The 21306-nt window shown below is 35.5% G+C and overlaps 1 protein-coding gene across 5 annotated transcripts in view; it reads right to left on the reverse strand.

Moving 5' to 3' along the window:
• The window catches only part of NCKAP1 (NCK associated protein 1), a 102557-nt gene that overhangs the window by 37913 nt on the left and 43338 nt on the right, over positions 1–21306 (reverse strand). For all 5 annotated transcript variants that reach the window (XM_003359581.4, XM_003359582.4, XM_021075813.1 and 2 more), the window contains 7 exons: positions 18581–18737; positions 15210–15266; positions 13311–13407; positions 12825–12931; positions 11440–11572; positions 7653–7734; positions 6001–6059 (listed from right to left, as the gene is read on the reverse strand). In XM_003359581.4, the coding sequence (XP_003359629.1) occupies positions 6001–6059; positions 7653–7734; positions 11440–11572; positions 12825–12931; positions 13311–13407; positions 15210–15266; positions 18581–18737 (692 nt within the window). The remainder of the gene's footprint in view (positions 1–6000; positions 6060–7652; positions 7735–11439; positions 11573–12824; positions 12932–13310; positions 13408–15209; positions 15267–18580; positions 18738–21306) is intronic.

Raw genomic sequence — 21306 nt, forward strand, 5'->3', positions numbered from 1 at the left:
AAAGCAAAAAACAAAGGTACTTTAGGTAATGACTTTAAGTATAGACCAAGTTTACAAGGAAAAAAAAACAAAACCTCACTACCGAAAAATACTTAAAGTTATTATGACATTGTATGAGCAACATCTTTTAAAAATTGTCTACAGTGACCCAAACTTGAAATTACTACCAAGAATTTCTTTACATAAACTGAAATACTGTCCATAAAACAGAATCTAATACATGGGTCACTCATCTTGAAACCCCAAAATAAGTGGTTACAATATCAAAATCATAAAACAATGTATTATCATTGTGACTCAACCGAAAGAAGTTTTCAATTTAGTTCAAGAGAAAACATGTATAAGAAATAAGATGAAAAGTACTGCACGTGTTGATTCAGGGAGGTTTTAGATCATACTGAATCATTAAAAACTGGACAGCATAATATACTGTACTAACTGATGGATTCTAGAAAAGTGATAAAGACAGTAAAATTACTGCAGGTTAACCAAAAAGGTGATAGGTCTTAATCAAAACCATCAGGATAGGTTGTGAGGGAAAGAAATTCCACTAAAGAGGTACCCACTCACGGAAGGTGGAAACTTGCCCATGGATGGTGGACATTTCAGAAGAGCAGAGAACAAGAATAAAAGGGGTGCCTTCAGAACACACTGTTCACTATGGCTATAGCTTGAGTGCAAAGAAGAGAAGGGTAATGGTGAAGGATGAGATTTAACCAGATCATAGAGACCACTGTACATCATGTTAAAGAATTTAAACTTTTGGGTGAACCACTGAAGGTTCTGTGTGATGGCTAATTATTATTCAGAAAGATTATTATTCTATGTGGAGGGAGAAACAAAGAGAAGTGGAGAGAAAGGGAGCAGGAAGCAGAGATCTGTTAGGAGGCAGTGGTGGCAAAAATACAGACAGGATTATGATGCAGTCTACGGTGGTGTAGCTCAAAAATGCTTAATCTGGGAATGACTAGATGTGATAGGCAACAGAATAATTACGGACGATGGTTAGAGTTCTTCTGGCTTTTGGAAGACATTCCTTCATGAATCTCAAGTGCGCCTATACACTCTGCTGGATATGCCAATAATGCAAGGCCCAGACCATTCACTATGCAGGCCATTTCTCAGGGTTATATTTGTAGCAACCAAAATTGAGAAATAAGGTAACGTGTCCCTCTAGAACAAAGAGTAAGTGTGCTTACTGTTGATGATAAATCAGAGAGTCCCTCAAACTCAGTTCTCATTAGCTGCAACACAAGCCCAATTCATACACAGCATTCATCTGGGTCTCTCTACACTGCCCCCATGAGACATGGAAGCAAGAGAAAAATGATGTATACATACTAATGCTCATACTGATGTTTAATTCCTGTGCAACAAATTAAGTCCTTTGTCTCTGATACAGGAGCCCCCTGTTGTTCTGCTAGTATTCATGAAGCAATAAAAGACTAAATAATTATTGCCTTTTAAGTAGGATAAAAATCAGGAGTTCCTGCTGTGGTTCAGTAAGTTATGAACCCAACTAGTATCCATGCTGACTCAGGTTCAATCCCTGGCCTCATTCAGTGGGTTAAGGATCTGGCATTGTGTGAGCTGCGATGTAGGTCGCAGCTGCAGCTCAAATCCCATGTTGCTGTGGCTGTGGCTATGGCTGGCAGCTGCAGCTCCAATTCCACCCCTAGCCTGGAAAACTTCACCATATGCCACAGTTATGGCCCTAAAAAGGGGGGCGGGGGGAGAAGGTAGGATAACAATCAAATATCAGACTTCATAATGGTGAAAGGTCACAAGGATGAAGCTACCATTCACTAAAATAGGCATATCACAAAGCAGAGTTTTATATTGTTGTCTGTGTCTGCCAGTAAAGTGGAGAGAATGAGGAATACGATAGCAATATTCTAATAGCAAGATATATTCCAAACATTATATATTATACTGTTAGACAATTTAAATCTGATAGAAATTCAATTTACCTTTCCTCAGTTTTAAAGTACAAAAAGGAATCAGTAGTGGCCATGAGATCAATAAATATTACCATTTGACCCTCATTTAAAAAATTCTAAATTGAAGTATCACTGGTCAGATAAAATGGATGGTGACAAAATGAGATAATTTAATTTAAAACACTCATTTGAAATGCTGGACAAGAATGGAAGGAGAAATAAACATTACTAAATAAAGAAGAATTGGTTTAAATAAAAGTCTAAGATATGAAGAACCCAAGTAAATTAGAAGACAGAAGAGAAGCTGAATGATTGACCAAAGATGCTTTGGGGGAATGAGATAACTTAGGGAACAGAAAAAAATGGCATAGAATATATATAGAGGAGAACTCTTCTTTTAAGACTAAAAAGACTCCAGCGAAGGCACAAAGCACATGCTAACTTTCTTTCAAAGGCTTATCCTTCTGGCCCTGCTCTACTCAAGAACTGACATATACAGAGCTATACATCTTTCTCTGGCCATATGCTTAGACCTAATAATGTTTGTCCTTCTACCAGATGACTGGTCAAAGTGAGATCATTCATATCTTTTGTGAAGATATTTTCCTTTTTGTAGTAATATCTTACACTAAAAAGTCTCTTTATCTGCCTTTTCCTCGAGCTATTTTCCTATTCAAATTCTACTCACCTTTCAATGTCAGGGTAAAACATTGCTTTCTCTATAAAGCCATTACTATTGATTCCAACTTCAAAAAAACTTTCTCCTTCCTAAGAAAACTATAATCAATTGATAATCATACTCTGTCATTGTATCTTTTAACTTAAGCTTTTAGATTTTAAACTGCCATTTAATTTTTCATTATCTTTTATGCCTTGTCTCCATATCCACATTTATAAAATACTCATAAGAGGATTTATACTCTTCTACAGCTTTATACAACACTGCTCACAATATTTTATCTCCTGAATCCTCTCGTCTTGTGTGTGGTCTTGGAAGCCCCACTGATGACCTGCTCTTCATCATCTATGCAAACCTCCTAGATTTTGGACACTGTCTCCCACCTGCACTTTTGCCCTCTTTTCTTAGCCAAGACTTCTCAGGCTTGGTTGTATGTCCCATTCTTTTCTTCTTTGGTAAGTTCTGACCTATTATCACTAAAAAATAAAGAGTCTATTATGCAATAAAAAGCAGCTGAATGACTGTGTTTCAATGATAGTTAAGAGCAATTTTTTTGTATGTACTCATTATTTTTACTTATTTATTATTATTATTATTAAAGTATAGTTGATTTACAATGCTTCATCAAGTTCTGTTGTACAACAAAGTGACTCAATCACACACATTTCCCTGTGCTATTCAGTAGGATCCCACTGCCTCTCCATTCCAAATATAATAGTTTGCATCTGAAAATGTTATGGTTGAATTGCGTCCCTCAAAAAGATATACTGAAATTATAGTTCCAAATACCTCAGCATTTAATACTCGTATTTGGAAATAGGGTCTTTATAGAGGTAGTCAAGTTAAAAATGTGATCATTAATCAATACGACTAGTGTCCTAAAAAAAAGAAAAAATTTCGACAGAGAGATATACAAAAAAGGAAGACGATGTGAAGAGAGAGAGCTATATTGTCTTCATAGTGTTGCATCTATAAGCTAAGGAAAATAAAAAGTCTCATTTAGGGAAATATTGCTTCTATATTCCTAATGCTTACTCAAATGCTTTATATTCTGCTATATGATTGCACTGAACAAAGGTAAAATTCTCAAGTGAATCCTTCAAATGAAAGTTTAAAAACCCTGGAAATATCTAATAAAGGTTAATTTAAAATGCATCTAAATCTAAAATTCTTTGAAACTAAATGCTAGTTTAGGCACTCCCACAAAGTGAGTGAGAGAATGAAAACAGTTCAAATTCTGTGACAATGGCTTTCAAAATTTTTGGCAAATATCCTTCTATTTTCATTCATTTTGAAAGCTCTACTTTTGTATTATTTCATAGCATTTTTTAAAACAAGGGAATGTTAATTTCTAAACTTTAACTGGAAGAAAATAATTGATAATACATACACACATGTTTTAGAATGATGGTATCTCAATTATTCTTCCCTAATCTCCCACTAACCAGCTCTGCAACCTCAGGCAAATTACTTAATATTGTACCTTAATTTACATAATTATAATTTCTAAAAAAAAAAAAATGGCTGCTATAGAACACAGGACAAGAGTCAGAGAAGCGCCTATTTATTTTAACATTAGAGGGAAAGAACGTAAGCAAAGCAAAAGCACCTCAAGGAACTAAGCAGAATGCCAGAAAAGTATACTCTTTCTAGGAGTCCTTCCTGAGACTGTATAATCTAAAAATCTCTTCCTTAAACACAAAGTGTTTATTTTTTTTACCATTTAATTAAAATATTTTTAAATTTTTTTAAGTTGCAGAACAGTATACAGTATCATCTCACTTAACAGGTTTCAACATCTAAAAGGATACTGTATAGGCCAATTATTACAAGTGAATATTTCTGCAGAATGAAACTAGGAAATGTGAGAACTTTCAATTTCTACTTTACCTCTGGATATTTTGACTTTTCATGATGAGAGCATATTATTATTTTAAAATATATATATTTCTGAAATATGCAGCCAGTGAAAATATCATGCCAGTTTTCCCATTGCTAGCAATACTTAAGGGGCTCTATCATTAAATCTGTAGTACATACAAAGATTTCAGGCTTAATTTTTTTTTCTTTGTTTTTAGGGCTGCACTTCCAGCATACAGACATTCCCAGGCTAGGGGTAGAATCGGAGCTGCAGCTGCTAGTGTACACCATACCAACACAGCAACATGTAATGCAAGTCACATTTGTGGCAATGCCAGAAAGACAAAATACCATATGATATCACTTATATCTGGAATCTAATACACGGCACAAATGAACCTTTGCACAGAAAAGAAAATCATGGACTTGGAGAATAGACTTGTGGTTGCCAAGGGGGAAGGGGAGGGAGTGGGATGGATGGGGTGCTTGGGGTTAATGGATGCAGACTATTGCCTTTGGAATGGATTAGCAATGAGATCCTGCTGTGTAGCACTGGGAACTGTGTCTGGTCACTTGTGATGGAGTATGGTGGTGTGGGAGAAAAGAGCGTATGTGTGGCTGGGTCGCCATGCTGGGCAGTGGAAAATTGACAGAGCACTGTGGACCAGCTGTGGCAGAAAAAAATAAAAATCATAAAAAAAAAAAAAAAAAAGACACAACCAAACTCACAAATACAGACAACAGATTGTGGCTGCCAGAGGCAGGGGAGTCAAGGGTAAGTGAAATGGGTGAAGGTGGTCAAAAGACACAGACTTCCAATTACAAAATAAATAAGTCCTAGGTATATAATGTACAGGTTGGTGACTACAGCTAGTAACACTGAATTGTATATCTGAAAGTTGCTAAGCGAGTACATTTTAAAAGTTCTCATCACAAGAAAAAACAGAATTTCTAACTATGTATGGCGGTGATATTAACTAGACTTACTGTGGTGATCCTCCCAAAATATACACACTGAATCATTATGTTGTATACCAAAAAATAACATTATATTACGTATCAATTACATCTTAATTTTTTCTTTTTTCTTTTTTTTTTTTTTTTTTGCTTTTTAGGGTCATACCCACTGCATATGGAGGTTCCCAGGCTAGGGGTTAAATCAGAGCTACACAGCTGCTGGCCTATGCCACAGCCACAGCAATGTAGGATCTGACCTACGTCTGCAACCTATACCACAGCTCACAGCAACACTGGATCCTTAACCCACTGAGTGAGGCCAGGGAGCAAACCCACAACCTCACAGTTCCCAGTCGGATTTGTTTCTGCTGCATCACAACAGGAACTCCTACATCTTAATTTTTTCAAGTTTCTTCTAGGAGGTAAAGACTCTGGTTAGTCATAAATAAAAAAATCTTTTCACTAGGTATACAACAATGAATATTTTTTCATATTGTTATGTTTTCATGTTAGCTACGGTATCCAATAACAAAAGAGAATGACAATGAAAATTGTTATGCTTACCTGTAATCTAAACCAATCTAATCTCATTCCTCTGAAATCAAATACTTCCCCATCTTCAACTACAATAATAGAAAAAAGATTACAAAGCAAATTAAATGTTTTTACAAATCTAAAATCACATTTTAAAATTTAAGAGCTAATTCCACTTCCGGGCATTTACACACAAGAATAAAAGCAGGGTCTTGAAGAGATATTTGTACACCAATGTTCACAGCAGCATTATTCACAACAGCCAAAAGGTGAAAATAATCAAAAAGTCTATCAACAGATGAATGGATAAGCAAAATGTGGTATATATACACAATAGCATATTACTTGATCTTAAAACGGAAGCAAGTTCTATCACATGAATGCTACAACACAGATGACATTAAGGATAGTATGCTAAGTGAAATAAGTCAACAACAACAACAACAAAAAATACTATATGATTCACTTAGTTGAGGTATCTAGAATAGTGTAAGTCATAGAAACAAAGTAGAAAAGTGGATGCCAGAGGTTGGAGAGGAGGGGAGAAAAATAGGAGTTGCTATTTTATAGCTATAGAGTTTCAGTTTTTCCAGACAAAAAGTTACTAATATTGACTGTAAAACTATGTATGCAAGTACACTTAACACTACTGAACTGTACACTTAAAAATGGTAAGGTGGTAAATTTCATGTTATGTTTACTTTACCACAATTTAAAAATAATTTAATATCTAAGAGTGAAATAATTCTCATATCCTATAAAGATGATGACAAAAGAGGAAGTTATGCTAAGAGAAGGGTAAGTACACACTTCTCTCCTAAACCCTGTGATTCTCATTTTGCTTACATGTCAATTTAAAATACAGCATGAGGAATCCCATGAATAGAAATTCTAGATAGTACGCTGAATTTCTGCAAAATAACTTTATGTAAACCAAATATCATTAAGCAAGTTTATAATAGGTTCATTACTTATGGTAAAGACTGATAAAACTAAAATTTATCACTCAGAAATTTTCAAGATTTCTGATAACTTTTACATGAAGATTATAAAACTAAAACATCATACCAATCTCTCGGAATGGAATATTCAACTAATGGAGAGGCAGTCTGGTATATGACATCAACTTTTGAGATTGACTGACATGAACTTAAGTTCCTATTCTAGCACTTAGAAGATATCTGTTAGAGTATGAGCAGATCATACTAAATAATCAAGAGGTTAATCCTCAAACCCTAAGTTTCCAAATCTGTCAAATAAATGTAATGACAGCTTTTTAAAAACTGATGTGGATTAAACAGGATAATATACAACATCCCTGCCCAGACTAAGCAGTTTATTAATGGTATCCATTGTTGTCAAAGGTAATGCCTGGACCATGTATACACATTATTATGATATGGGGGTGCTCATTTTCCTTTTCTTTTTTTTTTTTTAACTACAAAATGCCTGTTTTCCTACCACTGAATAATAAGAAATGTCAAGCTATACTTCATATGATGTTTATAAACAGCATCACACATTCATTTTGGAAACCTCTGCTTCAGAGAAAACAAAGTTGAAACAAAAGAAACAGACTAAATATGTCCAAGAAATTAGATAAGTAATTCTGTAAAAATTAACTTTTAAATCCTCTACTTAACAATCAAGTTTGAAAACCTGTTTTTATTTAAAAGACCTACCTTGTTTTACACTTAGAGAAGTCATAGTGTTAACAAAAGAGGACATGATAATTGATTCATCTTCAGGGCAAACAGAAAGATTCTGAAAAGGAAATAAAAAATAGAATAATGTCAAAAACACCTGGTTGGGAAACAACTCTAGTGGGTGAGTAAACAAACTGGTATATCAATACTATGTAAGGAGTTCCCATTGTGGCGCAGCAGAAACAAATCCAACTAGGAACCATGACGTTGTGGGTTCGATCCCAGGCCTCACTCAGTAGGTTAAGGATCCAGCATTTCCATGAGCTGTGGTATAGGTCGAAGACGAGGCTCGGATCCTGTACTGCTGTGGCTGTGGTGTAGGCTGGCAGCTATAGCTCTGATTAGACCTCTAGCCTGGGAACCGCCACATGCTGTGGGTGTGGCCCTAAAAAATAATAATAATACTGTGGAATAGTTTTGAGCAAAAAACAGGGATGGAATGTTGATTCACACACATGGATGAATCTCAAAAATATTATGCTAATTGAAATAAAAAACAAAAAAATTGTATCATGATTATTTCATTTTTATGAAAAAAAAAATTTTTTTTTGGCTATGCCCATGGCACACGGAAAATTCCCAGGCCATGGATCAAACCCTTGCTGCATCTGCAACCCAAGCTGCTACAGTGAAAACACTGGTTCCTGAACTGCTGTGCCACAAGGGAACTTGAAAAAAAAATTTTAAAGGCAAAAAGTGATAAGCAGATAAGGGATTGTTGGAGGTTTAGAGGGTATCAACTACAATATGTACAAGAAAACTTTGAAGGGTTAGAAATGTTCTACATCTTGATTAGTGGTAGTCACGTATATGTACGCAGTTACCCAAATTCAAATAGTACACTAAAAATGGGTTATTTTTATCATATATGAATTTCACTTCAACAAAATTAGGACCAAAAAATCCATTTCAATCTAGCTAAAAAAGTGAATATTTGATAAACTACTAATTTGAAGATGCTAAATCATAAATATTTTAAAAGATGGATGCAGAGTTCCCTTCATGGCTCAGCGGTTAACGAACCTGTTTAGGACCCATAAGGATGCAGGTCCGATCCCTGGCCTCAGTGGGTTAAGGATCTGGTATTGTCATTAGCTGTGGTGTAGGTCACAGATGTGGCTCAGATCCCATGTTGCTGTGGCTGTGGTGTAGGCCAGAAGCTGTAGCTCTTGTTCAACCCCTAGCCTAGGAACCTCCATATGCCACGAGTGCGGCCCTAAAAAGCGAAAAAAAGAATGCTTAGCTCACAAAAATCATAAGTAATTTTAAGACATTAAGACCTATATAACAATGTAAATGTATATAACGTCCTATACTGTAAACTTAAAAATGGTTGCCTGGTAACTTTTATGTTCACATATTTTAAGACAATTAAAAAAAATTAATACCGGATTAGCAATGAGATCCTGCCGTGTAGCACTGGGAACTATGTCTAGTCATGTACGATGGAGCATAATAATGTGAGAAAAAAGAATCTGTACATGTATGTGTAACTGGGTCACCATGATGTACAGTAGAAAAATGAATAAATAAAAGGTAAAAAAAAATTAATACCTATTACAGTGAACAATGTTAACAGGTTAATCTTAGTTCTAAATTTAAATCCTAGCAAATGGTTAAAAACACCACGCAGGTACTTTACAATAGAAGTGGGTGGTAAAAAGCTTAGGTGTTTAAGACTTGAGTTCAAATACTGGCGCTATTACACACAAATTGCATGACAATGATCAAGTTATAGAGGTCTGTTTTTCTTGAACAAATAATGATAACCATACCTATCCGCAAAAAAGTTGTTGTACAGACAGAATATAATATACTATCAATACATTTGCCAATTATTACTATTATTATTATTATTTTGCTTTTTAGGGTTGTACCCAAGCCTATGGAAGTTCTCAGGCTAGGGGTCGAATTGGAGCTGCAGCTGCCGGCCTATACCAGAGCCACAACAACTTAGGATCCAAACTGTACCTGTGACCTACACTATAGCTCATGGCAACGCTGGATCCTTAACCCACTGAGTGAGGCCAGGGATTGAACCCTCATCCTCATGGATACTATCTGGGTTCATTATCACCGAGCCATGACGGGAACTCTGCCAATTATTAATATTAGTGTTATTATTGCTGCTACTACTACCATTATTATAATTCCATTAAAAATTACAAAATTAATTTTCTCGGTATTGTTAACATCAGTTTATATAAAAGACATGGAGTGACAGAAAAATTTTTAAAACTTTAAAATAAATCTGTAAAATTTATGAATAAATATCCAACTAACTATAGCAAGTTTCATGAAATTAGGAGTCTGGTTTACTTTTTAGATTGTGATAGCATGGTAGCCTCTGGTTTATCTCCTAAGTAATCACTATTCAAAAAAAAAAAAAAAAAAAAAATGGAGTTCCCATTGTGGCTCTGCGGAAACGAACCCGACTAATATCCATGAGGATGTGGGTTCAATCCCTGGCTCCATTCAGTGGGTTAAGGATCCTGCGTTGCCAGGAGTAGAGGTGTAGGTCGCAGACGCTGCTCGGATCTGGTGTTGCTATGGCTGTGGTGTAGGCCTGTAGCTCTGACTTGACCCCTAGTCTGAGAACTTCCATATGCCACACATGCAGCCCTAAAAAAAGAAAAAAATTGCAGCAAAGCACTAACACTCTAGGGATAAAAATCAACTATTCCATTTTCCTTTTTAATAGCCATTCTAGAAAGGAAGCATCTGAGCTCCATCTAGTGGACAAAAGAAGGACTACATTAGTTTAGGATAGTAACCTACAAGCTATATAGATAGACTTCAGGGTAAACAATTACATAAACAAATTTTTTCTTATTTGCATTTTTAGCTAGGTTTGAAAAAAAATTAGCACTTTAAAGTATGCTTATTTCTCTGGAAAACCAGTAGTTTTAGAGTGGTCTTAACATAAAGAGAATTTGTGCTGTTCTTCCTTTGTACTGTATGTATGTAATAGTATAGACATCTATGATTTTATAAAATGAAGAAAGTATTATTTTCTTTAGTCAATTAATATAGAATAAAAATAAATTTATATTGAGATTTAAAAGATTAAATCAAGAAATTATGGAAAGCAAAAAATGAAAAAAAGCTAAGACTAAAAATCAATAGAGAAAAATCCAAAATGAAAATTTTATAAATTGAGGCATCTAGACGAAATTTTTTTTTACTAGCTATTTTCTAACACACAATGCAAAAATATTTTTCTTCTGTTTTCCCTCTAATACTTAATTATCAATTATAATGTCTCCAACATCTCTTCTTCATCTCCATAGCCAATGTGCAAGTTCAGGCTCTCAATAGCTTTCACTTACCCTAGTGCAGGAATTTTTCTTCTGGTCTCCCTGCCTCCTCTCCCTTGGCCTCCAGCAATCCAACATCCACAACGAGCTAGGGTGATCTTCTTAAGTATTAAATCTGATTTATGACTAACCCCCTCTTTTGCAAGGCCCTCTGTAATTTGGTTACTGTACACCTCCACCCCCAAGAAAAACAATCATTCCCCGCACTGTATTCACTATGACCTTTACATACACTTCAGCATAACACCCATCAACTGGAATACAACTAAATTTTTCCCCCTTTAGATAATGACCTCCTTGACAAGATAAAACCATGACTTATCTATGCCTGTATCTTCATCACCTGGTATAAGATGACATTTCATAATTGTTCACTGAGCAAACAAACCAGTTACCAGAAAAGAGAAAAAGGAACAAAAGGGAGAATAATATGAGGTAGTTTTTACCTGCACAAGTTCATTGAGGACAACAGCATCAAAGCCAGAAAGGTACTGCACGTAATATCTTTGCATTACAGGTCCATACTTCCTTACATGTGCTCTAAGCTCTTCCATGTAGAATATTAATTCAGCAATGTGCCTTTTTCAAAAATTCAAGAAAAATATTTTAAAACATAATTCACTGTTTTCAAGGAAAATATGAAATGTCTTTGACATTGCAACATTGTTTTTTCCTTAGAAAAACTATTGTTGTGTTTAATGTCAACAACTTTTTATATTATTTCATATAAATAAAGAAATCATGAAACCAAAAAAAAAAAAAAAAGCTAAGACTGAAAAAGAGGAACAGAGGAAAATCCAAAGCAAAAATTAAATTAGGACAGCTCATAAATAATTCATTATAATTGTAAATTAGGGAGTTCCTGTTGTGGCTCAGCAGTTAAGGACCTGACTAGTATTTATGAGGATGAGGGTTTGATTAGTGGGTTAAGAATCAGGCGTTGCCGCAAGCTGTAGTGTATGCAGTTCGCAGATGTGGCTAGGATCCAGCATTGCTGTGACTGTGGCATAGGCCAGCAGTTGCAGTTCCAAATGGACCCCTACCTAGCCTGGGAACTTCCATATACCACAGGTATGGCCCTAAAAAGCAAACAAATAAAAAAGAAAATTAAAAAATAATAAAGAAAATTAGATTAGGAAGAAGTATGATTTTTTTGTATGCTCTTATTCTTTTTTTTTTTTTTTTTTTTGTCTTTTTAGAGCCATACCCACGCCATGTGGGAGTTCCCAGGCTAGGGGTCAAATTGAAGCTTCAGCTGCTGGCCTACACCACAGCCACAGCAATGTGGGTTCCAAGCCGCATCTGCGACCTACAGCACAGCTCACGGCAGCGCAGGATCCTTAACCCACTGAGTGAGGCCAGGGATCGAACCAGAGTCGGGTTCATTAAATGCTAAGCCATGACAAGAACTCCTGTATGCTCTTATTTCTAATTCATTTATATAACTCCTATTAAGGGACTGTGGCCTAAAATTAGAGAAAGATATTACAAATGACACATTCAGTTGCAACTCTATTCCATTAGGATTCTTATTCAAACTTTTGTGTGGTAAATAATTTTGAAACATGAATTTCATAAGAAATACTACAGCATGAAAACAAACAAGATTTCTAGGACTACCTCAAACATTAGAGAGAAAGCATTTAAAGCCCCTATTCTAAGAAAGTTGACTTTGCATTCTAATTCATATTACTTAACTATGTATTATAAATATTCCCTCCATTATGACAAATATGAAAAGCCCTAAAAAAAATCATTTTCAAAATAATTTTACTTTAGTTCCCAAATTCTAAAAATACACAAAAAAACTTTTTTAATGTTGCTAACTTACTTATCTATAAAGTCATCTGCACTCTTCTTTGGCATGTTATCTGCATGACGAAGGAGCCAGATAATTTCATCACGGGCAAAGGATAATGCCATAAAAACAAAAAGTGCCTGATACACATAAAAAAAAAAAAACAAACAAAAAATCAGTTTACTTTCATGCAAAGATTAAAAACAAAACCTACAGATAATCTTTTTCCAAGTAAAAAGTCTCTGGCAAGACCTTAAAATATCAACTTTAAAAGATAGAAATGAGAGAACAGAGGAGAACCTCAAATTATTTACCAGGGAAACCAAGCACATAAGCAAGATACAAGAAAAATGCAGAAAGGTGATTTACAAATGCCAAGTTAGCAAATTCACTGTCAGCTAGATATAAAACCCTCTTATGTAGTCTCTGACTGAAATTTCAGAAAAATTTCACAGAGAAGAAATTTTTAATTTTTTAATATGGTACACTTGCTGTAGTTGAAATAATTAAATCATTTACCTTGGGACCTAGCAAGCCAGGCTGATCAGAGAGGACAGTAGCCAGTTCTTTCAGTGCAGACCTTAAAAACTTGCGTCTTTCTCTGTGCATTGAACCACTATAGGGAAAGACATCCACCATTACAATTTATCTATTTTGACTAAAAATATTGGCAATTAAATAACATCATTTCAGGGTCAACTTTCAAAGTTTTCCTAGGAAGAAGAAACCTTTATAAATATCACCTATGTGTTTGTCACTAAATGATTTCCCAATCTTTTCTTTATCCTTACCTTTCTTGTGCTGCTTTTGTAACCATGTTTCTTCTCTTACTCTCTATCAAAATCCTACACAAACTTCAAGACCAATCCTTCAAGAACTATCTCCTGGGAGTTCCTGCTCTGGCACAGTAGGCTGAAGATCCAGCACTGTCTCTGGGGAGGTATGGGTTTGATCCCTGGACCAGTACAAAGGGTTAAGGATCTGGTGTTGCCACAGCTGTAGCGCAGGCTGCAGCTGCAGCATGAATTCAATCCCATTATACAACACATTAATTTTAGAAAACACATTAAAATCCAACCTTTACCTATGTGACTTTAGGTTCCACCTCTCTAATTTTCAGCCTCTCATCTATAAAACAGGAATGATAATACCTGACTCAAAAGACACATCTTCCGTAATATATGGGTAAATTTACAATGTTAGCATAATTCTAATGACAAGCTCCCTTTTAACTGACAGTAATAAATTCATCTGGTAATATATCTAAAAAGAAAGGTTAATGATATTTTGGCTATTTTAACTACACAGGGTTGCTTGCAAGGAACATTAACCTCAAGAGAAAATGTCTATAAAGTACTTTGGCATAGGCTACCAGCTGAAGCTCTGATTCAAACCCTAGCTTGGGAGCTTCCATATGATGCAGGTACAGCCCTAAAAAGCAAAAAAAAAAAAAAAAAAAAAAAAATTCCAGTATCAATCCTACAGCCTAAATCTAAATTCTAAAACTTTTTATGGTTTTGTATTTTCATCTATGACAATGCTGCTCATCTTCTCCCTGCCTTAGAAAAATACTGATGGGTTAGATAATGTTATCTTTATATTGCCTAGGCTCTTTGGAGAAAATATTCCATATAAGTATATTAGACATAACAATTAAGATGAAATATCAAATTATTTCATGATAAAATTGAAAAATTATTCAACCATCTTAAAAACACTAATTTCTAATTTAAGTCATCTATATATATAATTATAAAATAAATTTACTAAAACTTGGAAAAGGTATGGGAGTAATATACTTTGAAAAGTAAATACCATTTGGGAGTAGGATATGTCAATTTTCTGATGTAGTACAAATATCATAACTTGCAAAATATTAGCACCAGAGCACAGTGGCAGTAAGAGAGACCTGAATAATATCCAAACCTTGTGGTTGCCAAGGGGGAGAGGGATGGGAGTGGGATGGACTGTGAGTTTGGGGTTAGTAGTATTACATTTAGAATGGATAAGCAATGAGGTCCTGCCGTATTGCACAGGGAAGTATATCCAATCACTTGTGATAGAAGATGATGGAATACAATACGAGAAAAAGAATGTTTATGTATGTAGAACTGGGTCACTTGGCTGTACAGCAGAAAGTGACAGAACATTGTAAATCAACTGTAATAAAAAAAAACTTTTTTAAATCCTTTGTATGGTATTCCTTAGACTATTTTTAGAAATTCTTCAAAAATACTGAAAATCTGTCTGCACTAATACCAAGATTACTAGGTACAGAGGTTATAAACTTATTCCTCATTGATTGCAAGTCCCCCACTTCTACTACCACTTCTTACACACCATTAATCTGCAACAAAATAGTGCTTTAAGAAGGGAATTCTTGATTAAAAGTATCAGAGATAACTTAGAACTACTTACGCATGTGACACAGCTGCCTCTTTGCATTCTCTTATGTCATTAATACGCTTATTATACCTATGTGCAAAAAAAAAGTAAGTAGATTAAATCTTAATTTGGTTAATAGCAATAAAAATGTTAGTCAAATACTAATCAATTAAAAATAACTTAACAAGAAAAAACTGGCCATCAAAGTGGAAACACATGGAAAATCTACCCACATCCTTTTCAAGAACTTTAAATATGCAATAGAAAAATAAATCTCATATTATATTAAAATCAAGTAATGAAATTCATAATACAGATTTTTATTCTATTAAATATACTTCCTTAAGCCCCCCAAGAGGGACATTAAAATTATACTTCTTATATAATTAATAATGATTTCCAAAACTGGAAGTGCAAATGTAGTATTTCTAACTTTTTATCACTTTTGACTTTTTATGCTATCTCATAAACATAAAAAACTTCTCAAAAGTACTAGTGATCAACACTAGTGACTGGGTTTTGTGGTGGAGAAAACTGAAACAGTAAAGCATTTGACTACTTTAAATTATTTTTAAGGACAGAACTATGAGTGATTTTTACTATTTAAAAAAACACATTTTTTCAAATTTAAAAAATAATTAAAAGAAACACCCGGAGTTCCCGTCATGGCGCAGTGGTTAACGAATCTAACTAGGAACCATGAGGTTGCGGGTTCGGTCCCTGCCCTTGCTCAGTGGGTTAACGATCCGGCGTTGCAGTGATCTGTGGTGTAGGCTGCAGACGCGGCTCGGATCCCGCGTTGGCGTTGCTGTGACTCTGGCGTAGGCCGGTGGCTACAGCTCCGATTGGACCCCTAGCTTGGGAACCTCCATATGCCGCGGGAGCGGCCCAAGAAATAGCAAAAAGACCAAAAAAAAAAAAAAAAAAAAAAAAAGAAACACCAACATTTAAAAGTGTTAATTAAATAAACACTAATAAATACATGTTAATTTCCTGACTACTACACATAAAAACTCAAAATTCCTAAAATGTTAAAGAAAAACTATCTTCCTGATAAATTGGCTAAAATCACTTATACCAAGAACTTCAACTGCTTAATTAAGTATGCTAAGATTTTTGTGATCTTTAAGCAAATGTCCAAAATATACTAATTCTGTAAAAGTGACCTGTATAAAGAATGAGTTTTTCTATTTATGGTCTGACTTGAAATTACTATAATTCACATTTTAGATTGATCACTCACAATTTAATTAAAAATTAAAACTCCTCGACTCTAAATATTCTTAAATAGTAAATTTAACATTAGAAAAGTGTAAAAGACAATTGGTTTCATGATGCCATTAAACTTATTTGTACTACACATACCATTACGTACAGTACACTATAAAGAGTGTGCTAGAAATATACTCATTATACAGAGGCTATCTGGTTCTAGATGTTTACATATATTTAAATATGATTCCACAGAAAAGATGTCAATATGCTAAGACATCACGTAAGTTTCAGGATTTTCTATCTGAATCAATTAGAAAATGACAAAGCCCATAACAACACAGGATATTCCCAGATACTCCACCATCTAAAATAAAAGCTGAACTAAGAGTTGAAAAGTACAGAGGGCACTATTTCTTACATCATGAGAGACTACCTGCGTGAGGATGTCAGAATCACCTACAGTGACAGAAATCAGTGATCACTTGAGAAAGGGGTGGGGGAGAGGGACCAGGGGTGACAGTACTAACCAGAAAGAGGCATAGGAGAATTTTCTGAGGATAATGGAAATATTTTTGTATCTTGATCTACGTGGTTTCCATGAGTATTCATACATAAAATTGTTCGGCTGTACACCTAAAATTTATGCTTTTTTGTTTGTTTATAAATCTACTGGTGGGTGGAGGGAGCAGATTTCTTTAGCCTCTCCAAGATACAGATACAGGAAATACAGGAGGTTAGGAGTGATGCCCAGGAACCTGGATTTTAATTCACATCCCAGGTTATTTCATTTGCACACTAAAAACTGAGGTGGTATACTGACTTAAATGTAAATCTTTTTTTTTTTTTTGGTCTCTTTAGGGTCACACCCATGGCATATGGAGGTTCCCAAGCTAGGGGATGAATTGGAGCTGGAGCTGCCAGCCTACACCATAGCAACGCATGATCCGAGCCCACGTCTTCAAGGATGGTAGTTGGGTTCATTAACTGATGAGCCACGATGGGAACCCCAAATTTTGTTAAATCTTAATTTCATTTAAGACATTACTGAACTGGATATGAACTAAATGTAAATTTCATTTCTATGAAGCTAACAAACCAAACACAATTATTCAACACTTTCAGGTTCATGGGATCCCAGGTTATTTTAGATGCTCTTAATTTCAAAAGATTTCATAATTGCTACCAAGCCTGAACTCAACTGTTTTTATATGCTGGCTACAGAACCTTAAGTGGAAAGAAATTCAAGCACTAAATATTACAAGGTAGGGAAAAAAATAAAAAACAAAAATTTTTTAAAAAATTACAAGGAAGGGAGTTTCCCTCGTGGCTCAGCAGTTAACGAACCTGACTAGGAACCATGAGGATGCAGGTTCAATCCCTGGCCTTGATCAGTGGGGTTAAGGATCCGGTGTTACTGTGCGCTGTGGTGTAGGTTGTGACATGGCTTGAATCCTGTGTTGTTGTGGCTGTGGTGTAGGCTGGCAGCTGTAACTCTGATTTGACCCTTAGCCTGGGAACTGTCATATGGCGCAGGTGCAGTCCTAAAAAGCAGGAAAAAAAAAAAATTCCAAGGAAACAAATCTAAGAATTATTTGTGTTACAGGCAATGAATATAAATGAGTCGCTTGGAATACTTTTTTTTTTTTTTTTGTCTTTTGTTGTTGTTGTTGTTGTTGTTGTTGCTATTTCTTGGGCCGCTCCCGCGGCATATGGAGGTTCCCAGGCTAGGGGTTGAATCGGAGCTGTAGCCACCGGCCTACGCCAGAGCCACAGCAACGCGGGATCCGAGCCGCGTCTGCAACCTACACCACAGCTCAGGGCAACGCCGGATCGTTAACCCACTGAGCAAGGGCAGGGACCCAACCCGCAACCTCATGGTTCCTAGTCGGATTCGTTAACCACTGCGCCACGACGGGAACTCCTGGAATACTTTCTTATACGGAAACATGATTTCCTATATGCGTTAATCCAATTTCTGTAACTGCTACAATTAATTTAATAAGTATTTTCTGACTGATTTATATATTTTCTAAAGGCACTGTATTCTAAAATAGCACTACTAGAAGCTGTGACTGGTAAGCTAGTACAGGCTATATCTTCTTATGTAATATGACTCTTCTCTAACCCCAAAACTTAGATAGATATTCCACTCACTTCAAAAATAATAATAATAATTGAAAATGCCATACCCTCGTATGTTTACAAATAAGTCTTCTGCAGCTTTGTGAATGTGAAAAACTTCATCCCGAAAGAGAGAAAGGCAAGAGCTACTTTGAAGAGCTAGCTTCCAAAGGTTCAATGCTGTTGCATCAGTATTTAGGATCCCATGGCACAAAATAAAGCCAACTACAAACAAAAGAAAAAGAAATGTAAGTATAAAAGTATTCCAAAATTAGGTTATTTCAGTTACACGGTAACTTTTCAAAAAATAAACAAAAACACAACCACTAAACTGAGGCTTTTTTTCCCCTTTTTTGGCCACCCCGCAGCATATGGAGTTACTGGCTCAGGGATGAGATTCGAGTTGCAGTTGCAACCTATGCCGTAGTTGAGGTAATGCCGGATCATTAAACCACTGTGCCGGGCCAGGGATGGACCTGCATCCCAGGGCTCCAGAGATGCCACCAATCCCATTGTTCCAAAGCAGGAACTCCTAAATTGAGGCTTTTAAGTGACATAAATATATATATATGTATATACACACACACACACACACACACACACACACACACACACACACACACACACACAAACTACCAACTTCCATCTTTAAACTCCTCAATCATTGACATTTAACTTGCCATTTATTTTCTATTCGTAACTCAACCTTCCTTTAAAAGGCCACTACACAAGCAAGCTAACTCTTTTAAGTAGACATGTACTGTGAAATCATACATACACAAGTACATTTAACTTTCTTAAATTTCCTGAAATATATTAAAATGTTTTTCATACAACAGGGCCCCTAAATGCAAGCCTAATTATTTGATCTGGTACATAACCAAAGAAATAGAATACAATACGGAAATTTAAAGAATGCTCAAGAGAAGTTTTGTAAAAAATTTTTTTCTTATGTAGTGACTTTTCATACTCTAAATCCCCTTAGTAAGTACGGTCTCACTTAGTGTCTTATACCTCATTGTATACTTAGATTCACAAGACTGCTGTTGATAATAAAAGTTTCTCTGAGAATATTAATCAGTTTCACTATGAGTCACTGTATATTTTACTTTTTTAAAATATGGGTTATATTATGAATTAAAATATATTAATGTTTATGATAAGATCAATAAAACGTATATTAATTTAAAATAGCCCAAGATTAGGAAGAGAGTTTATTAATTAAACCACACATTAACCTCCTTTCCCTGCTAAAGTCCCAATAAAAGGACAGAAAAAAAAATTAAGTCATAAAAATCTTAGAAAACAAGATACTAGTCCAAACTAGATAAGAAAGTTGGAGAAAATCTTTGAAGAGAGAAAGATTAGACTATCAATTTAAAAAGAGGTCTTTCCCGGAGTTCCTATTGTGGTTCAGCAGTAACAAACCTGACTAGTAACCATGAGAATGAGGGTTCCATCTCTGGCCTCACTCAGTGGGTTAAGCATCTGGTGCTGCCGTGAGCTGCAGTGTGGGTCACAGACATGGCTCAGATCCTGCATTGCTGTGGCTGTGGCGTAGGCTGGCAAGTGCAGCTCCAATTAGATCCTTACCCGGGGAATGTCCATATGCCGCACATGTTGCCCTAAAAGCAGTAAGAAAATAAATAAATAGAGATCCTTCCCAAAGAATCCTCTGAGTGCAACCAGCAGAGCAAGAACAAACCCTGAAGAGAATATCAGGATAAGTTACTGTATAACTGCATTCCAAAGAGCTGGATCTTCAACATTCCAGACCCTCAACAGCCCTTGGCTCCAGGCTATAATCTAGACCAGTGACTCAACTTTAGCTTGCTATCAGAATCACTGGAAGGCTTACTAAAACAGAGATTGCTAGGATTCACTCAGAGTTTCTGATTTAGTAGGTGTAGGATGGAGACTAATATTCTGCTTATATTACAAGTTCCTGGGTGATGCAGCTGACCTCTGAACTACTACAGAGAAAAGCTCTAGAGGAAGTAAACCATCTTCTATAGAAAAGTCCCAGTGCTGATATTAGTGTCAGTAAGAGAAATGCAGACTTTGAGGTAACTCTTAACTTCTATATTAACTCTACTCAAGGCTCAAGTAAATAAAAAAAGCAAAACTGAGTAAACTTTCCTTACTTTTGGCAACTATGGGTATCTCAAATCCGTTTGCCTTCTCCAAACCCAGGTATCCTCCATTAGGGTAGTCTGCCTTCTAACTTACCTACCTGCTCATTACACAAAGCCGAGCATTCGGCATTCCCAGTTAAGAAAATGACTGGAGAGAAATAGTCTTATACAATGCAAGAGGTCACTCATGCCATCTAACTCTACTAATCACACCAGTTCCTCATCCATAAACATAAAACAACCAAGGATCACCACACTTTTGAGCAAAATCATTATTTGAAAGCTGTGTTTCTAAATCAACAAAGCATGAAAACTTTAACTACCACTACAGAAAAAAAAGTAAACATCACAAACCTGATGAATGTAAAAAGTATAAAGAATAAAAATGGCGACAGACAAGGAATGTGTGCTAAATTCCTCCTCATTCACACTAAGAGCGCTACTCAAAAGTACCAGTGCATAACGAGATTAGGCAGAGAACTGAGAATATCCAGAAGTTTTCATCTAGAAAACCTTTAATTGTGATTTATGATTAGAAACCCAATAATAACCTCGTTGAGATTAAACTGAATCTAATAAGTAAAATGTAGGCTTTTATTTTATCTTTGCTTATTACTTTATTTCTGATAATTTTCAGTAATTCAATTCTACTACATTTT

The sequence above is a fragment of the Sus scrofa genome, chromosome 15 (assembly GCF_000003025.6).
Source record: "Sus scrofa isolate TJ Tabasco breed Duroc chromosome 15, Sscrofa11.1, whole genome shotgun sequence".
Lineage (NCBI taxonomy): Eukaryota > Metazoa > Chordata > Mammalia > Artiodactyla > Suidae > Sus > Sus scrofa.